Source organism: Chiloscyllium punctatum, chromosome 6 (genome assembly GCF_047496795.1).
Source record: "Chiloscyllium punctatum isolate Juve2018m chromosome 6, sChiPun1.3, whole genome shotgun sequence".
In the NCBI taxonomy this organism is placed as follows: Eukaryota; Metazoa; Chordata; class Chondrichthyes; order Orectolobiformes; family Hemiscylliidae; genus Chiloscyllium; species Chiloscyllium punctatum.
The window spans coordinates 42,916,063-42,935,936 of record NC_092744.1 but is presented as its reverse complement, the minus strand read 5'-3'; the positions used below and the strand labels follow the sequence as shown (position 1 = coordinate 42,935,936).

The window sequence follows — 19,874 nt, the reverse complement described above, 5'->3', positions numbered from 1 at the left end:
TGAACCTTCCAGTTCAGTGAGCAAACCTACATCCAAAACCTCAATCTGAGTTACATATTTTCTCAAAACTCACTACCGTTCTGTCTTCCACCTTTGACTCAGTTCTATATCCAAACAGCTAGTTCTCTCTCTATTTCATGTGATCTAGCCTTGCTAAAAATCTACCATGAGAAACCTTATTGAAAGCACCTTACTGAAGTCCATATAGATCACATCTACCCTCTTCATCGCTTCTTCAAAAAACTCAATCAAGTTTGAGAGACATAATTTTCTATGCACAAAGCCATGTTGACTATCCCTAATCAAATTGCCTTTCCAAATACATGTAAATCCTGTCCCTCAGGATTCCCACCAACAACTTGTCCACCAGCTATGTCAAACTCACCAGTCTATAGTTCCCTGGCTTTTCCTTAGCACCTTTCTTGAATAGTGGCACTACATTTGCCAACCTCCACTCTTCTGGCACCTTGCCTATGGCTATTGATGAAACAAGTATTTCAGCAAGGGGCCCAGCAATCACTTCCCTAGCTTCCCACAGAGTTCTAGGGTACACCTGACCAGGTCCTGGGGATTTATTCATCTTTGTCTTTTAAAACATCCAGCACCTCCTCCTTTGTCATATGGACATAGTGACATCTTGAACAATTTATTTTCCCTCATTGTCTATCTTCACATACTTCTCCACTGTAAATACGGATGCAAAATATTCATTTAGAATCTCCCCCATCTCCTGCGGTCCCACACAAAGGGGGCCTTGCACTGATCTTTAATGGGGCATAATGTCTTCCTAGTTACCCTTTTGTCCTGAATGTATTTGTAGAATTCCTTTGGATTCTCCTTAAGCCATTTGCCAAAGCTAACTCATGTCCCCTTTTTGCCCTTCTGATCTCCCTCTTAAGTATACTCCTACTGCCTTTATAATCTTCTGGGGATTCACTCAATCTCTGTCTATTTCTGACATATGTCTTTTTTGTTTGATCAAAACCTCTAGTCATTCAGCATTCCCTACACCTACCAGCCTTGCCCTTCACCCTAACAGGAACATACTGTATCTGGACTTGCATTATCTCATTTCTGAAGGCATCCCATTTTCCATCCATCCCTTTACCTGCAAACATCCACCCTCAATCCATTTTTAAAATATTTTGTCTAATACCATCAAAATTAGCCTTCCGCCAATTCAAAACTTCAACTATTAGATCCAGTCTATCCTTTTCCATCACTATTTTACAACTTATAGAAATATGGTCATTGGCCCCAAAGTGCTCTCCCCGATACCTCCGTCGCCTGTCCTGCCTTATTTCCTCGAAAGTAGGTCAAGTTTTGCACCTTCTCTAGTGGGTACATTCACATACTGAAGCAAAAAGTTTTCTTGTACACACTTAAATTCCTCTCCATCCAAGCCCTTAACACTATGGCAATCCCAGTCTATGTTTGGAAAATTAAAATCCCTTACCATAAACGCCCTATCATTCTTACAGATAACTGAGATCTCCTTACAAATTTGTTTCTCAATTTCTCATTGACTATTGGTGGTGGCGGGGTGGGGTGGGGGGGGGGGTGGCGGGGGAGGGGGCGGGGGATGTTGGGATGTCTATAGGACAATTCCAATAAGATGATCATTCTTTTCTTATTGCTCAGTTCCACACAAATACTCATCTGGTATATTCCCAGAAATATTCTTAAGTACAGCCAAATCAAAAACGCCTCTCCCCACCCCCAATCCTTTCTTAACTCCCTTCCCATTCTTCCTATAGCATCAGTACATTGGAACATTAAGCTGCCAGTACTTTCCATCCCTGAGCCACATCTCTGCAATTGCTATGACATCCCAGTCACATGTTCCAACTATGTCCTGAGTCCACTGAGTCCATCTGCCTTACTTATTAGGCCTCATGCCTTGAAATAAATGAGCTTATCAGTCCTACCTCATTCTCTGCTTTGTTCCTGTCTGCCCTGACTGTTTGATTTACTCCTTTATCTAATTGTACCAGTTTCAGACTGATAATTTTTCTCACTATTGGAGCAGCTGTAGCAAATTTCCCTGCCAGTATGTTAGTCCCCTTCCAATTCAGGTATAATCTGTCCTTCTTATACATGTCACTTCTATCTCAGAACAGATTCCAATTATCCAAAATGTGAATCCTTCTCTCCTGCGCTAGCTCCTCAGCCATACATTCATCCAACATATCCTCCTATTCCTATCCTCACTAGCTTGTGACATGTAGAATAATCCAGCTATTATTACCCTCAAGGACCTCCTTTTTAAATTCCTGCCAAACTTTCTTTATTCTGTCCTCACAATCTCATCCTTTTCCCTTCCTATGTCGTTAGTTCCGATGTGTACAATGATCTCCTGCACCCTCTCCTAGATGCCCTTGATCCTGGCTCCAGGGAGGCAACAAGCCATTTTGATTTCTTTCTGTCAGCTGCATAAACATCTGTCTGTGCCTCTGGCTAGAGACCCTCCAATCACAATTGATCACTTGGAACCTGATGCACCCCTTGTTACATTAGAGTCAGTCTTGGTACCAGAAACCTCGCTGTCGGTACTACATTTCCCAAACGTACTTGTTTGAGATTGGGATAGCCACAGGAGACTCGTGCACAACCTGCCTCACTCTCCTTCCTTTTCTAGCGGCAACCCATTTGGCTATATCTTCAGTTGATCACCCTCTGTGCAACTGCCATCTATCAGACCCTCTAGCTCCTATAAATTCCTCATTGCCTCTAACTGCTGCTTCATGTAGTCATAATCATGGAAACTCTCCCCAATTTCCCACATCTGACAGGAAGAGGACCTGACTGTACTAAAAGCCATCTTTGCACCTTAACAATCTACAGATGCAGAAAATAGCTAACAAAATGCTGCACCAGGCTAATTTAGCATCAATGTTTTATACTTTTAAAGTTTAATCAAGAGACCATAAGACATAGGAGCGGAAGTAAGGCCATTCGGCCCATCGAGTCCACTCCACCATTTAATCATGGCTGATGGGCATTTCAACTCCACTTACCCGCATTCTCCCCATAGCCCTTAATTCCTTGTGACATCAAGAATTTATCAATCTCTGCCTTGAAGACATTTAGCGTCCCAGTCTCCACTGCACTCTGCGGCAATGAATTCCACAGGCCCCCCACTCTCTGGCTGAAGAAATGTCTCCGCATTTCTGTTCTGAATTTACGCCCTCTAATTCTAAGGCTGTGTCCACGGGTCCTAGTCCCCTCGCCTAACAGAAACAAACAATTTCCTAGCGTACACCCTCTCCAAGCCATGTATTATCTCATAAATTTCTATTAGATCTCCCCTTAATCTTCTAAACTCCAATGAATATAATCCCAGGATCTCAATATTGAGACAGATCTCAATAAAACAAAATACTTGTCTCATTATTGTAGATTTACAAAAAATTTCAGTATGGTTATACTTTAAAAATCCACTTAGCTGCTCCCCTGCTGTGAGCTCTCATATGTAGGTTTCTCCAAGGTCAGCTGTGAATTTCACTGTTTGTTGATTTTTCTTAGATCAACTCCAATGTCCAGAGACACTTGTAACCAAACCGCAGAACAGTCAGCTGCGCAGATTCAATGCTTGGTCAGATAGCAGCATGGGATTATTTCTCCATTTGATTCACTTCCTGCATGGTCACTGCATTTTGTTTGTCTTCCTCCTTTTTAAAATACCATTGATTATTATCCCCATCAAACTTCTAAAACAATGTAACAGCTTATAAAGCAGTAATTACTGCTCTATAATTTGAGGAAATCCGCTCCAACACTGAAAATATCTAAAAACAAAAGGAGCAGCGCTTACAACCTCGATTTTTCCTGTCCTCCATATTGGATTATCCAGAATCCTTGCCAACATCTTCCTTTTCGACAAGCTTGAATGACCCTGGAATTCAGCCTTTCTTCTTTATCTGGGCATATTTGCACTAATCACCCAAACTCCAGGAAGAACATGCTATTGGGTGTTCCTCTCCATTAGGTCATCTGTAAGCCAATATTACTTGAATCCCATTGTTATGGACTAGGCCAGACCACTCAAAAACTAGCCCAGACCATAACTTTGTAATTTGTTTCGTTAAGTGAACAGTGAAAATTATCTGGATTAAGTTAGCGAGGTTGACTACCAGGTTTAAAACAGGCAAAAAATTTATTTACAAAATTACACAATGAAACTTGAAAAACAGAATAAAGAACCCCTACAGAACTCAGTCTATCCAAACTAGACTTAAATATGCTGTTCTGAATATACACAACAGTCCCAACAAGCAAACCCCCTTGAAACAGTTTAAAAATGTACCTGTTAAAATATGCTTACAGATTGAAGTTGGAAGGGCAGAGAGAGTTTGTTTCCACATAGCTCACTGTTGAACTCCTAATCAATTCTGGACTGAATAAAACTGCTCAGGGTCCCTACCCTCCCCTCCACTGTTTTGATCACACAGCATTGCCCTGTGGTTTGAAGGGCAGTGCTTGTCACTGGCCACTTGGGTGTTTTTCCTGTCTTCCTGGTGGTGGAAATTGAATAAAGATTCGTGCACTTTGTGTCTCTCACTGTGTCTCACATCTACACACACACACCATGGGTGCTGGGGAAAAAATAAGCACTACCGCAGTTAGGCGGTAGTGTGGGGGTTAAATAAGAAAAAAGAAAAACAAAAAAAAAAAAAAGAAAAAGAAAAAAAAGAGAGAGAAGAAAAAAAAAACAAACAGAATTGTCCCCGGGTGTCCTTGGAGAAGGAGCACGCAGTGTCCACCGACACCCTGGAGTTGTGACTGGCCACTTGTGTGTTTCCAAAAAAAAAAAGAAAAAGAAAAAAAAGAAAAAAAAAGTAAAACTGCTCAGGTCAGCTAGAGTGCTGATCACTCCGCTCTCTTTATACAAGTCACTTCTAAAACATGACCACTGTGGCCTGAAGTCTCATCTGTTTACATAAAAACAAAAAGGCCTTTCAATACCCTTTAATCTCTGTACCAAACTAGATTGATTGGAGTCTGGCCTGGGTTATTACCCTTCTGAAAAAAATCCAGGACCGAGTATCCTTGAGCATTTTTGTCCTTAAACTTTTCCACAAATGTCAATGAGTTATGATCAGAGTATACGATTGTCTCAGATGCATTGCTGGTAATATAAACACGGAAACGTTGTAATACCAACACCAAGCTTAAAGCCTCTTTCTCCCACCATTGAATATTTCTGTTGATGAACATTCAACTTCCTGGAAAAATACCAGATGGGTTTTCCTATCCCTTCGTCATCCTCCTGCAGGAGTACCGCACCAACACCCACATCACTGGCACCGATAGCCAGCTTGAAAGGCTTTATGTAATCTGGTGTGGCTAATACTGGGGCAGCGGTTAACACAGTTTTTAGGTTTTGAAATGCCTTTTGATAGTTTGCTGTCCACTGAAACTTCTTGCCCTTTTTTAACAATTCAGCGAGTTGAGCAGCCACACTGCAAAAGTTTGGCACTATGTCGGGTCCGAGCACCGCCGTTTTAAGGCGTCGGATGGCGGTGGCCACGTATCGGACATCAACCGCTGCCCTGCTAGCTATGTCCTGCAGCAGCGTCCAGCCCAGGCCCCCGGCACCCAGCACGTCACCGACCCTGGTCGCTCTCGCTGCCACGGCCCTCCCCTCCCAGTTGATCCTGGAGGAAGACGCCGCCGAGTACACGGCCTGGCACTCGCGCATCCTCCCCAGGTCAGCCGGGTCGGTGAAAGTGAGGAGCACGTCGTCGGCGTAGGCCGAGGGGACCACCCCCGTGCCCGCGCCGCGCAGAACCAGCCCCGACAACCTCCTCCGCAAGAGGCGCAGGAAAGGCTCCACGCACAGGGAACACAGCTGGCCAGACAGGGGGCAGCCTTGACGCACTCCTCTCCCGAAGCGAAGGGGCGCCGTCAGGGACCCGTTAACTTTAACCAGACACTCTGCGGCGGCGTACAAAAGTCGGATCCGGGCGACGAACCACGTCCTGAACCCGAATGCCCGCAGAGTCCCGAGCAGGTACTCGTGATCGACCCTGTCGAACGCCTTCTCCTGGTCGAGAGACAGGAAGGCGCTCGGCAGACCAGCCCGTCGACAGAAATGGATCAGGTCCCGGACCAGGTGGACGTTGTCGTGTATCCTCCGGCCCGGGACCGTGTAGGACTGGTCCGGGTGAATCATGTGGGCCAGCACGGAAGCCAGGCGAGAAGACAACACCCTGGCGAAGATTTTGTAGTCCGTGCTGAGGGGGGAGACCGGACGCCAGTTCTTCAAGGAAAGAAGGTCCCCCTTCTTCGGCAGCAGGACGATGACCGCCCTGCGCCAAGAAAAGGGGCAGCTGTCCGGCATTTAGACACTCCCCCAGGACCTGGGCGTAGTCGTTCCCCAGGACGTCCCAGAACGCCCTGAAGAACTCCACAGTCAGCCCGTCCAGCCCCGGGGTTTTGCCCCTCGAGAGCCGGTCAGCTCCTCAAAAGTGACGGGAGCGTCGAGCCTTCCGGCGTCCTCCGGGCTGAGCTGTGGCAGGTCCTCCCACAGAACTCTGCGAGCATCCTCGCTGGACGGATCCGGAGAGAACAGAGCCATGTAATAGTTTCGAACGTGGGCCCTGATGCCCTCCGGATCAGAGACGAGGGACCCGTCGTCGGCCAGCAGCACAAGGAGCTGCTGATAGGTGCCACGCCTTTTTTCCAGCGAGTAGAAGGGGGAGCCGCGGTCCAGGTCCTGCAGGAGCTGGATCCGCGACCCCACGTACGCGCCCCGAGCCCAGACGAGCTGCAGGTCCCGGAGCGCGGCCTTCTTCTCTTTGTACACCCCGTGCAGGGCCGGGTCCGCGTCGGGCTGACCGAGGCGTGACTCCAGGTCGAGCATCTCCCTCTCCAACTCCACGATCCTGGATTTCCGCCTCTTGGTCGACCCCCTCGCGTACTCCTGACAGAAGACGCGGACGTGAGCCTTGCCCACGTCCCACCATAGCCGCAGGGAGGGGAAGCTTCCCCGCTTCCTTCTCCAGCCGGCCCAGAAACGACGAAACGAGTCCCGGAACCGCTCGTCCTCCAGCAGCAGGTTGTTAAAGTGCCAGTACGCGGAGCCGAGCCTGGCGCCGAATGGAAGGAGTTCCGCCCACACCAGGTGATGGTCCATGCACGACACCTGCCGCGTGGAGGCCTTCGGAAAACAGGAGGCGTACGCCCGCGAAACGTACAGGCGGTCGATTCTGGACGCTCCGACCCCAGGCCTCACGAAGGTGAAGGCGATGGAGTCGGGATAGAGATTCCGCCAGACGTCCACCAGGTCGAAGGACTTGACCAAGTCCCCCAACCTCTTCCCAGACGCACAGCCAGTGCGGGCACCGCCGTGGTCCCTGCCCTCAAGGACGCAGTTAAAATCTCCCCCGAGGACGACGCACTGGTTCTCGTCGATGGAAGCGAGATGAGCGGACACTTCTTCGAAGAAGCTCGCTTGCCTCGGCCCGGCCAGGGGAGTGTATATGTTCACTAAATGAAGCACCGCGCCCCCCAGCTGAACCGTCAGGTGAAGCAAACAGCCTGGCACTGGCTGCCTGACCCCCAAGATCTCCGGCTGAAAATGCGGGGCCAACAGGATAGCCACCCCGCCAGATCTGCGGGTGAGGTGACTCATGTAGACCCCCCCCCTTGCCACTCCAGGAGCTAGGTGGCTTCGTCTCCCGGGGTAGTGTGGGTTTCTTGCAGGAAGCACACCGTATACCTCCCGTCCCGGAGGACCGAGATGGTCTGGAATCTGCGCTGTGACTCCCTGCTGCCGTTGATGTTGAGGCTGGCTATAGTCGTCTCCATGTCGGAAGCGTTGTGCTACCACCACCAGTACAGTTAAAACCCAATTACTGGGAGGACGAGGGAGGGGCACAGGTGTCCCTTGCCCTCACCAGGAGTGCCCCCAGGAAGTTCCTGACTCGCTTTCGCTCATTGGAATTGAGCCCAGGCACCTGGCGAGCAGCATGGGCCGACCAATAAACTTGTTCAAAAGAGCTCCAGCGGTCGAGCGCCAGTTGGGCTCTATCCCGGCGACCGAGTTTCCTCGACAAATTCCCGGAGTTCCTCGAGGGGGATGAGGGGGAGATCGGCGGGGGGCACCTGGGACTCAAAAACGTCACTGCAGACGGAGTCCGCGTCGTCCCCGGTGTCCGCCACCGATCCCGAACCCTCCTCCGGGAGGTCGTCCTCGGTCGCCGACCCCTCCCCCCACCAAGGGGATGGGGGCTGGTCCGGCGCCGCCAACCGGCCTTGAACCCCCGGCGACCCCACCCCCAGGGTCGCTGGTGGTACCTTCCTCGGCGCACCCCGTCCCGGAACGCCCCGAGTTCGGGTCGTCGGGTGGCGGAGGCTCGGGGCCCTGCTCCTCTGCCGAGACCGGGACGCCTGGCTCCTCGGGGAAAAGATCGTCCCAAGGAAAAGGTCATCCCCCAGGGCTAAGGCCCCTGGAAAAACAGTCTGGGAGGGAGGAGCAGGGATAACACCTTCCTCCCCTCCGCGACCCAGTAAAGGGTCCTTTGTCGACACCCGCACCGTGGCCCTCGTCGTTGTTAAAGTCCCCCCCAGGGGCCAGAGGAGTCGAGGTAGCAGGAAGCCCTCCTTAGACCCTGGGGGTTTTGGCCACGGTGCGGGATCGTTGGGGGGGGGGGGGGGGGGGGGGGGCGGGGGGGGGGTAGGTACCGTGGGCTCATCACCTGAAGAGGGGCAGCACCGCCGGCGCACTGCCGGTGTATCGCTCCCCTCCAAAGGCCAGCACCTCTTCCCCAGAGAGACAGGGGGGGGATTTATGGGCCTTTCCCTCCCCGCCCGCCTTGGTGGTCATGGGGTCTGAGGCCGCCTCCCCCCCCATCCTTTCCGGAATACGATAGGCTGTGAGAAGGCAGGGGGTGTGGCCAGGGTGGGGAGGGTCAGCCGTGTCACTTCCCACCCCGCCCCTGGTTTATCAGATGATGGCAGGCGGGGCGGGGAAGGGGTCCAGTTCCCTCTCTGGGGCCCGGAGACACAGTCGCTGCGGGAGGTTGGGCAGCAGTGGTCCCCCCGAGGTTAGTGCCAGGGTGGGGCGGGGCTCGGGGTCGGGGTCCCCCGGGCCAGGTGTTGCAGGACAGGGGCGGGCGTCGAAGCCCCAGGGGTTTCTCTATGGGGTTCGGGGGTAGATGTGGGGTCAGGGTCGGGTACGGGTTCGGGGGTCAGGGTTCCCGCGCCGGGGCGACGCTGGCACAGCCGCAGGGGCATTGTCATGCCGGGGTGGGGCAGGTCGTGGCTGGGTGTCGGGGAAGGGGATAGGGTGGTCTCCCCGTGGGCGGGCCTGATGCGACGCGTCTTCTTCAGCGCCTTCCGGCCGGCTGGACACTCACCCCTCTCCCTGCCGGAGGCTGGAGGATTAGAAGCCTCCGGCTTAGGCTCCGGTGCCGGGGCTTGTGGTGTTGACTTTGGGGGAGGGGGAGTGGGTGCAGCAGCACCACCGTCAGCCGTCGGCACGGACTGGGCAGCCTTCTGGGTGGGGCAGTTTTTCCTAATATGCCCCACCTCGCGGCACAGGTGGCACCGCACGCCGTCCCGCCATCCAGAAGGCACGGTAGGCCGCGTCCTCATGGAGGAGGGTAAACGAGCCCTCCATGACCTGCTCCCGGGCCAGGCAAATGAACACCTGGCGTCGGAAGGAGTAGATGTGCCGGAGGCGGGGTCCTTCAGACCGAGCAGGAGCGGTTGGATCCCTGACTGGATCTCCCCCAAGGTGGTGAGGTGGGGGAGAAGGAGCTCGCTGGCAACGAAGGGCGGGACGTTGGAGATCACGACCCTCTGGGGGCGGGGGGGCAGGAAGAGAAACGAAACAGTCTTTGATGATATTGCTGCTCCAACATCTGGAGATAGTTAGAGTGCACAAGGAACGAGCTACGTTCCCACATTCCCACCCCAAGCTTTTCATGCTGGTCTCCAGCTAGACAATTTAAGTTTCATAAAATCACTAAGACATTACAGGCAAAGCCATGTGCACTTGACTGGAACGTAGGGAGAGGAATAGTCTGTTCAACCCATCAAGTCTGGTCTGACATTTAATTAGATAATGAGTGATTTGGGCAGTTCAATGCCTTTTATCCCCATAACCATTTATGCCACTGATAGATGTTGATTACCGATCTCTACCTTAAACATACTTAAAGATGGAGCTTCCACAGGCCTCTAGGATAGAAAATTCCAAATATTCACAATACACTGAGAAACAAGAAAATGCTTAGCTATTCTGGAGTTGCCGAAAAAAAAAAGCCCTTGAGCAGGACACTTATACTATTATTACTTGTGTGGTTTCCTAATCAAGTTTTCTGTTAGTAATTTGTAATGAACGTTATAAACATGGATTTTTTGACTATTGCCATTATTCTACATATGGAACATCCCCATTAAGAATTGGGTACATATGAAATTTCACCAGACACAGTTACCCTTACGTTTCAATTTATTTTAAAAGTAATATAGCGCAATAAAAATTGAAAACCTTTTCAGATTCACATCTGCAAATTGCAGTAAAAACATAATTAAGAGCAAGTGTAGACGTTACCTCTTGAGCCTGCTATGCCTTCCAATACGATCAATATTGGTCTTGTTGTGGCCAGACCACCACTATCCCACTCGCAGCCCATAACTTTCAACTCCTTCGTAGATGAAACTTATTCCTTGAATATATTCTAGAACACAGTCTTCACAGATCTCTGGGGTAGTTCAGGTAGTTCTATGTTTTGAATACTTACTGCTGGATAGCTGTGCAGAGGAATCCAGGATACAGGTGAGGATTGCAATCTTTCTTGGTGTAACCTACATGACTCTTAACTGACATTGAAATGACTGATCATGTCATTCAGTTGTACCGACCACTACAAACTCTGAAGAAACGAAACCAGATGGAACACCAAAAAGTACTTACTAGTCAACTACATTACTGTGGGAGTAACATGCAGGCCAGACCCATTAAGGATGGCAATTTCCATCCTTAAAAGGTATTAGTGAACCACATGGGTTCTCACTGCAATTGACAAAGTTCCATGGTTATCATTAGGCCACTATTTTGAAATTTTCAATTAACTCTTAAGAGAAACAATGGTCAGCAACAAATTTGAATGTTAAGGTGCAGTAAGATTTTATCTCCCTCTGCCTCATTCCATAATCACAAGCCAACTCTCATTCAACCCCATGAATTACAGGCAGTTGGGTGGCAGGAAATAATTGCAGATACTTAAAGGGCAGGATTTTCAAGGTCTAATGGACGTAAGACCTGAGGTTGAGAGATCCAAAGGCTCATTTTAGCAATTTTCTCTTCAAAAATACTGTAAACAGAAATACTGTAAATTAACTCAAATGCTGGTGGTTTTAACACAGCAATGCTAGGCTTCAACACTAAACAAACAATTATGAAAAGTAAATAGATACACATTGTGACATCCATCACAATAGCTTTTACTTTTACAACATTAATATCTGACAATGCAAAAAAGTTTTATCTCCAAAATTCAGTTTATTTAACAGTGATTTATTAGCAAATGTAGACACAACGTTTGTAATTTAAAATATAATCTTTACAATGTGTACACTTATCTAAATATTGATACAGAATTGGAACAAATAAGAATACACTGCATTCATTTGTTCACATTTTATATTATCTCAATATTGTTTTCCTAACATCTTATTACAGCAAAAGAATATCATTTAATTTTCACAGTTGCCAAAATGTACAAAAAATAGACTCGTGTTCACATTAAATATGGCAATAAATGTGCATATCAGATGATGCTTGAAGTCTCACAACAGCAACATTGACTTGAGATCTGGAATCAAAACAAACAGATTACTTTTGTGCAAATAAATTGTTAAAAAGGAATTTCATTACAAAGAAAAATTGACACTGCATTGAAAATAGAACATGAATGGGCAACAAACAATAATAAAGACAAACTACAAAGCAGTAATTTAATTAAATGTTTCAGATGATGAAACAGAAACAAAGCCCAAATGGTTGAAAACTGAATCCCAGGATACTATTACTGCATCTATCGCAATCTCTATTGTTCTGAATATTAGACCTTTTTTTCAGTTACGCATATACATTTTGCAGTGTATTTGAAATGTACTGCTGCCAGTTATCTGAGGAATATCAGTATAGCAACTTGAAGCTCAGCAACATTTCCCACTAAGATTCACTACAAAGGGGTGCTGGCATTGAGAGGTAATATAACCATGTTAGGAAGGCATTTGATAAATCACAAGTGACTGCAGATAACTCTTTTCCAAAGTTCCAATGGGCTAAACTCTGCACTTTCCTTTGTAGGGAAAATCAATTCCTGTTCATGCCATTGAATTGGATTGAAATAAATCAAGCCTCTTCCAATGCATCATTTCAGTGGGAGAAATTGTAAGTAAAAACCGAAAAGAACTGCGGTTACTGTAACTCAAACAAAAAACAGAAAAGCTCAGCCTAGATTTCCTAAAGTTACTCCAATATCAAGGAGCAAATAAATTCACAACAAAGCTTACAATTTCTCCAACAGAAGTCAGGAATGTTTCTGGTCCAGTGACCTTTCCTGATTTCTCTGCACAGATGCTGCCAGACCTGCTGAGCATTTTCAGCAACTTCTGTTTTTGTTGGAGAAATTGTAAGCTTTATTGCAAGTTTATTTCTCCTGGATATTTTACTGGAGTAACTTTAGGAAACCTTTGTACATTTGAGGTAGTCCTTAATTAAAGGGAGAGATTAATAATTTTATAATGACTAATGCTACGTAATGTCATGTATGATGTGTGAAAAACTCTGATCTTCAATACTATTCATAGACTGACATAAGGTTTCATTTTCTAAACTAAAATATCCAGGCCAATACTATTGCAGTACTGATGCATTGTTTAAGGTTACATTTGTTGATGGAGCTGTTGAACTGTACTGATGGTTCACATGGACATGTAAGATTTTGCAACAGTATTCAAAGAACACACAAAGAGGAGACATTCACCCCTTAGCTATCAGCACACAAAAGAGTTGACTGTTTGTTCACTGAATTATGGGGGTATTCTGCATTAGTCTAAACGGGCTTCAAATATTTTCTCTAAAATATGAAACTCTCAAAATTCTGGATGACCTTTGGCAGCCTTGGTGAAAATTGTGTACACATCATCTATTTTAGAATTTACACATCACTTTAGAATTTCAACTATAGGTTTTGCATATTGCTGGAGTAGTGATGGTCTATGTTTTGGAGAGGGGGATGGAAGAGGAAGAGAAAGCAACAGCCATGGGGAATGAGAAAAGGGTGGCTTAGTGGTTAGCACTGCAGCCTCACAGCACCAGGGACCCAGGTTCGATTCCAGCCTTGGGCGACTGTCTGTGAAGAGTTTGCACATTCTCCCTGTGTCTGCGTGGGTTTCCTCTGGGTCCTCCCACAGTCCAAAGATGTGCAGGTTAGGTGAATTGGCAATGCTAAATTGCCCATAGTGTTAGGTGAAGAGGTAAATGTAGGGGAATGGGTCTGGGCAGGTTGCGCTTCGGCGGGTCGGTGTGGACTTGTTGGGCCGAAGGGCCTGTTTCCACACTGTAGGGAATCTAATCTAAAATGTCTGAGGTTTCTTTATCATTTTCAGTTGCCAAATACCTTATCAATTGGGTGTTTGGAAATTGGACAGTCACTATTATAATTTCATTGGCTTTGTAAATTGAGTTACAATGTTACAATGTTACAATCCTTCATTTATATTGGAGGTGTACCCTAGAACTCTGGAGGAAGCTAGAGAAGTGATTGCTGGGCCCCTTGCTGAAATATTTGTATCATTGATAGTCACAGGTGAGGTGCCAGAAGATTGGAGGTTGGCTAACGTGGTGCCACTGACGTCAGTGGTGGGAAAGTTATTGGAGGGAATCCTGAGGGACACATGTACATGTGTTTGGAAAGGCAAGAACTGATGAGGGACAGTCAACATGGCTTTGTGCATGGAAAATCATGTGTCACAAACTTGATTTTGTTACTTCCTCAAAAAAGTCAGAGGATTGATGTGGGCAGAGCAGTAGATGTGATTTATATGGACTTCAGTAAGGCATTCGACAAGGTTCCCCATGTGAGACTGATTAGCAAGGTTAGATCTCACGGAATACAGGGAGAACTAGCCATTTGGATACAGAACTGGCTCAAAGGTAGAAGACAGAGGGTGGTAGTGGAGGGTTGTTTTTCAGACTGGAGGTCTGTGACCAGTGGAGTGCCACAAGGATCGGTGCTGGGTCCTCTACTTTTTGGATTCGAGCATAAGAGGTACAGTTAGTCAGTTTGCAGATGACACCAAAATTGGAGGTGTAGTGGAGAGCGAAGAGAGTTATCTCAGATTACAATAGGATCTTGACCAGATGGACCAATGGGCTGAGAAGTGGCAGATGGAGTTTAATTCAGATAAATGCGAGGTGCTGCATTTTGGGAAAGCAAACCTTAGCAGGACTTATACACTTAATATTAAGGTCCTAGGGAGTGTTGCTGAATAAAGAGACCTTGGAGTGCATGTTCGTAGCTCCATGAAAGTGGAGTCGCAGGTAGATAGGATAGTGAAGGCGGCATTTGGTATGCTTTCCTTTATTGGTCAGACTATTGAGTACAGGAGTTGGGAGGTCATGTTGCGGCTGTACAGGACATTGGTTAGGCCACTGTTGGAATATTGTGTGCAATTCTGGTCTCCTTCCTATCGGAAAGATGTTGTGAAACTTGAAAGGGTTCAGAAAAGATTTACAAGGATGTTGCCAGGGTTGGAGGATCTGAGCTACAGGGAGAGGCTGAACAGGGCTGGGGCTGTTTTCCCTGGAGTGTCGAAGGCTGAGGGGTGACCTTATACAGGTTTACAAAATTGAGGGGCATGGATAGGGTAAATAGGCAAAGTCTTTTCCCTGGGGTCAGGGAGTCCAGGACTAGAGGGCATTGGTTTAGAGCGAGAGGGGATAGAAGAGACCTGCGGGGCAACCTTTTCTCACACAGGATGGTACGTGTATGGAATGAGCTGCCAGAGGAAGTGGTGGAGGCTGGTACAATTGCAACATTTAAGAAGCATTTGGATGGGTATATGAATAGGAAGGGTTTGGAGGGATATGGACTGGGTGCTGGCAGGTGGGACTAGGTTGGGTTGGGATATCTGGTCGGCATAGATGGGTTGGATTGAAGGGTCTGTTTCTGTGCTGTACATCTCTATGACTCTATGATAAAACAATAAAACCACAAGAAAATCAACAGGAGGAAATCTAAATGTGACTATACAAAATAAGTGTTAATGGAAAAACAGGACTACAACCCCAGACAAACAAAATTCTTCCACTAAAAATGATGTATGCAATTAACTTCAAATAAATTGAGACAGCAGATAATATAGATATTTAATTATAATTAAGAAAACAAAGTAATGTTTAGATTTCTAACATTGATCAGACTATTACTTCCCTGGAAATGACTTCAATTGTTACTTTGCCATACCCATCGCTCAACTCAGCCATTCAACACACTCCACAAGCCAATTCTTTCAGAGGCACAAGCACAGTCGTGTATGCAGCTTTTCTCTTTTTCCATTCAATTCATTATCAGGATCAATAACCTTTGCAGTATCTAGTGCCCTGTGCAGTTTCTTGATATCAAATGGAGTAAATCAGATTGACTAAAGGATGTCTTCCAAGATAGGCTAACCTCAGGAAGAAGCCATGATAAATGATCAATTCAGCAATTATGGCTGAGGATGGACACAAATACCTCAGGCTCATCTTTTTCACTAATGGGTGGCTCCAGCATTAAGGGTGCAGATATAGGTACAGCAAGCACTTCCTGTTATTTGTTCAATTGTCCATTACCATTCATAGCTGGACGCAGCAGAACAGTGGAGCTTAGATCCAATTCCGGAGTTGTGAGGTCACTTAGCCCTAACTAATGGTTCCACTGTTCGTATGGAAGTACTCTAGTGTTGTCGTTTCACCAGGTTGACACCCCATTTTTGCTCTAGGATACCCTGCTACACTCTTCAGTGATTTGGCTTGATGGTAATGTTAGAGTGCAGGGGTTGCACTGGGCCATATGATTGCAGATTATAGTGGAATACAATTCTACTGTTACTTGTGACCTACAGTACTTGATGTATGCCCAATTTTGAATTGCTAGATCTGTCTTGATGTCTGTCCTAATTAACACTGTGATAGTGCCACGCAGCTCAGTGGTGGGTACAATCAATGTGAGGACAGTAATTTGTCTGCACAATAATTGTCATGTTCACCCCTACTGATGCTGCCAAGGATCATGGACAGACATGGATGAGGAGTTGTAGGAGCCTGAGGTCAAATGAGATTTTCCCTCACCAACTGCTGCAAACTCAGTTTAACAGCTGGAACTGTCATGGTATTGCTGAGCCACTTGCAGTAGCACTCATTGAGGTACTCCACTTTGGTTATTATTAAAACATTAGAAAGTTTCTTGATTGTGAGGTGAAATATCTGCACATTTTAAGAAATGGTTCTGCTAGAGCATATCTAATTCACCTAGTGAAATCTCAGAAGTAAGTTGACCTCCCACCTTTAATTCAGTCAGTCAGATATTACCATAGTTCTAGTGGTACAGAGAATCAGAAAAGCATGAAGAGTCAAAGACTACAGGAATCCGAATGAGGGAACATGGGATGAAGCTCAAAAGAGGTGAGATATTTTGATAGATCAGGCATAACCTTCACACAAATAGATTGCACAGAATGATTTAGGCCATCTTCGAAAATAGTTAGGCATATGGTGAGAGAAATAACTAACTGAGGTATAGATAATAATTGTACATTGTTGTCGAACTCAGACATAGCAAATGGGCCAAAATAGTCTCTCTGCTCCTATAGTTTCTCATTTCTCAAGATACCTTTGCAGCTAATTTATTTTATTCTTCTGCATCATCAATAATTGCTTCATGTCACTCTACCTTGTAGTTTTTCTGGATTTGTTTTGCACTTTCAGCAATCATCTTCCACATTTCTCCGTGTCACAGGTGAGGTCAGTGTCAGGGGAGTTTCAACCAAATAACTGTACGATAATACCATCATTATCTAAAATAGAAAATATGGTTAGATGAACTCAGTTCATTGTTATGTAAATTGTAGGAGTGCCATACACAAAGCTGGCTAACAGTTCAGTCAAACTTGGCATTTAAAAGAAAACCTCGAGAATGTTGGAGAAAGTCAGGTTTGGCAACATTTATGGAGATAGAAACAGAATTAACGCTTTGCATCTGGTATGACTTCTTCAGAAGTAGCTGTGCTGTACAGTTTGGCTAGAACCACACTAGTTGTGCAGCACAAGCCTTCATTGCCTCTTTTAATATTGGTGCAGCTCAGAGTCTTTATTGTATCCAATGTATTCAGGTGTGTCTTGACATCATGTTGTATGAATAGGCTGAAGAGCAACAGCTGCGATGGTAGAAACTTCAGAAGGACACCAAGATCGATTACTACTTTACATTTCTGGCTGAAGATAGCTGCAGATGCTTCAGCCTTTTTTTTTAAATGCATGTTCTGGATTCTCACATTATTGTAGCGGGGGGATGTTCACATTGCCTCCTCTTTCCATTAATTGTCTAACTGGCACAACACAACAGGATGTGGTAGAATTGCAGAATTTTGATGTGGGATTGCTTATTCTCTTTTGCTGTTTCCATGTTTTAACATGGATGTTAACTTCACTAGATTGGCAACTTCTTATTAAGTACACCTAGCACTGCAGCCAAGATGTTTTCTGCACTAACATAAAAGCTAAATATTGCAGATGTTGATCTGAAATAAAAACTAAGTACATGAGAAATTCAGCAAGTCTGGCAGCACTCGTGGAGAGAGAAACAGAGACCAACATGAATCTTTTTTTGGAATACTCTTCCACATTCAAAGTTTGGTAGAAGATTTGTAGCTCGGGTGCCCGTTGTTGTGGTTCTGTTTGCCGAGCTGGGAATTTGTCTTGCAAACGTTTCATCCCCTGTATCTCATCCACAGACTCTATCAACAAACACATCGATCTGGACCCAATATACCGGCCACTACAGTGGACAGCTCGAACTGACAACCGGAAGCGGCAGAGACAGGCCACTATAAATGCCAGAGGAAACAGCACAGAAGCGCTTCACAGGAGGCTCCCAAGCACTGAGGATGTCACCTAGACAGGGGACAAAACGTTTGCAAGACAAATTCCCAGCTGGGCGAACAGAACCACAACAACTCTTCCACATGCCAGGCCTGAGGTTGCAGACTATGGTGAATATAATTCTGCTTCTGATTGTCCAAAGTAACTGATAGATAGATCTGTTCTGAATCTATGGCAGTTAGCAAAGTGTCACACAATGTCACACACCACTGCGGAGAGTGTTCTCAATACAAAGAAGGTTCTTTTACCTCCACAACGGCTAAGAACTCCTACCAATGCTGTCGTGTACTTTGGTCAGGAGATGTGACTGAGCGATTTGTTGTGATGGACAACATTACATTTGGTGCCTGATCAGCTAAGGGACCGCAGGAAGCAGTAATCAAATAATTTTGATTCCCAGAAATAAAAGCAGAAAATACTAAGTGAGTTTCTCTTTACTTTGTGACTAGCTGAGTTAATATTTCTGGGAAATATTCTTGGACTGGAAAAAATTAGCAGTATAATAGGCTTTAAGCATACAGAGATAATGGAAAGGGATGGGAGGAGGAGTAAAAAGAAAACAAAAAAACCTATGATAGCATGGAACGCAAGAATGATTAAATGACAAAGGGAGGTAGCGCAAACTTAAAAAAGGACACAAACAAAAACAAATAGGAATCTTCTTGGTCAAGGTTTAATTGAGAACAATAGAATAATCAACATCTGCCATCTGAAAAAAACTAGGGCAGAAATTACGACCTGTAACTGTTGGCTGTCAAAATTCCTGCTCCTCAAGTGAACGTTGAACTTCATTGAAGCAGTGTAGGAGGTAAAGAGCAAAAGTGGTCAGAAACAGACTGGCGTGGAGAATTAAAATGGCAGGCAACTGGAAGCTTGAAAGGTCATGCTTGCAGACTGAATAGAGATGTTCTGAAAAGTATAATGGAATCCCTGTCATACAAAGTGCCTACAATACATCAAGTTGCAAACAAAAGAAAAACATTGTTCCACCTGGAGTAGATGCAGTCCTGAAATATAGGAAGGGAGGAGACAAAACAGGTTAGTTTGTAACTTCTGCACCTGCTTGTGAATATGACATGGGCAAGGGATGAGCTACTGTGGTTGATTTAGGAGTGGATCAAGGAATGGTTCCTTCAGAATGCTGAAAGGAGAACAAAGGAAAAGAAGGCAAAGGAAATGGTGGAAGATGATCTATTGAATATGGTGTCTGGTTAGTTGGAAGGTGAGAACAATGGAGCCCAATTTAGATTCTGGGAGGAAAGGGGAGCATTGGGAAACAGAACAGACATGTTCAACAGTCGTGTCAAGCAGGAGAATCCTTGTTTGAGGACAAAGGGAGAAATATCAAAAGCACTAACATGGAAAGTAGTACCATTAGAAAAGATGTTAAAAAAAACCTGAAGAAACAGGAAATGGAAGAGGCCTTACAGAAAGATAGCTGTAGAGAGGTCTGAACACACTTATTATAGGTATCAACTGACACAACTGAGTCAATGGATGCGAAGATGAGGGAAGCATTGCAATTAATGGCAACGTTGATTCAATATTCCAGTTGAACCTGAGAATAGGAAACAGTCATTAATGTACTAGATATAGGGACAATGAAGGAGATTGGTGTAGGACTAGAACAAAACATTTTCCATTAATGTCACAAAATGGCACGTGTAGCTTAAAAATAAATTCTCAAGTCTAGCTGGGACCCAAATGA

General features: G+C 45.8%; 1 protein-coding gene across 2 annotated transcripts in view; it reads right to left on the bottom strand.

Moving 5' to 3' along the window:
• Nucleotides 1–11,491: 11,491 nt before the first annotated feature.
• Nucleotides 11,492–19,874, bottom strand: part of mfsd8l1 (major facilitator superfamily domain containing 8-like 1) — a 70,813-nt gene continuing 62,430 nt past the window's right edge. Inside the window, exons 12-13 of one of the 2 annotated variants that reach the window (XM_072572553.1) lie at nucleotides 16,959–17,082; nucleotides 11,492–11,828 (exon numbers count right to left, since the gene is read on the bottom strand). In XM_072572553.1, the coding sequence (XP_072428654.1) occupies nucleotides 16,990–17,082 (93 nt within the window). In that variant the 3' untranslated portion in view covers nucleotides 11,492–11,828; nucleotides 16,959–16,989. Of the gene's footprint in view, nucleotides 11,829–16,958; nucleotides 17,083–19,874 lie in introns of those variants that run through there. The other variant, XR_011960896.1, reaches the window with a different exon arrangement.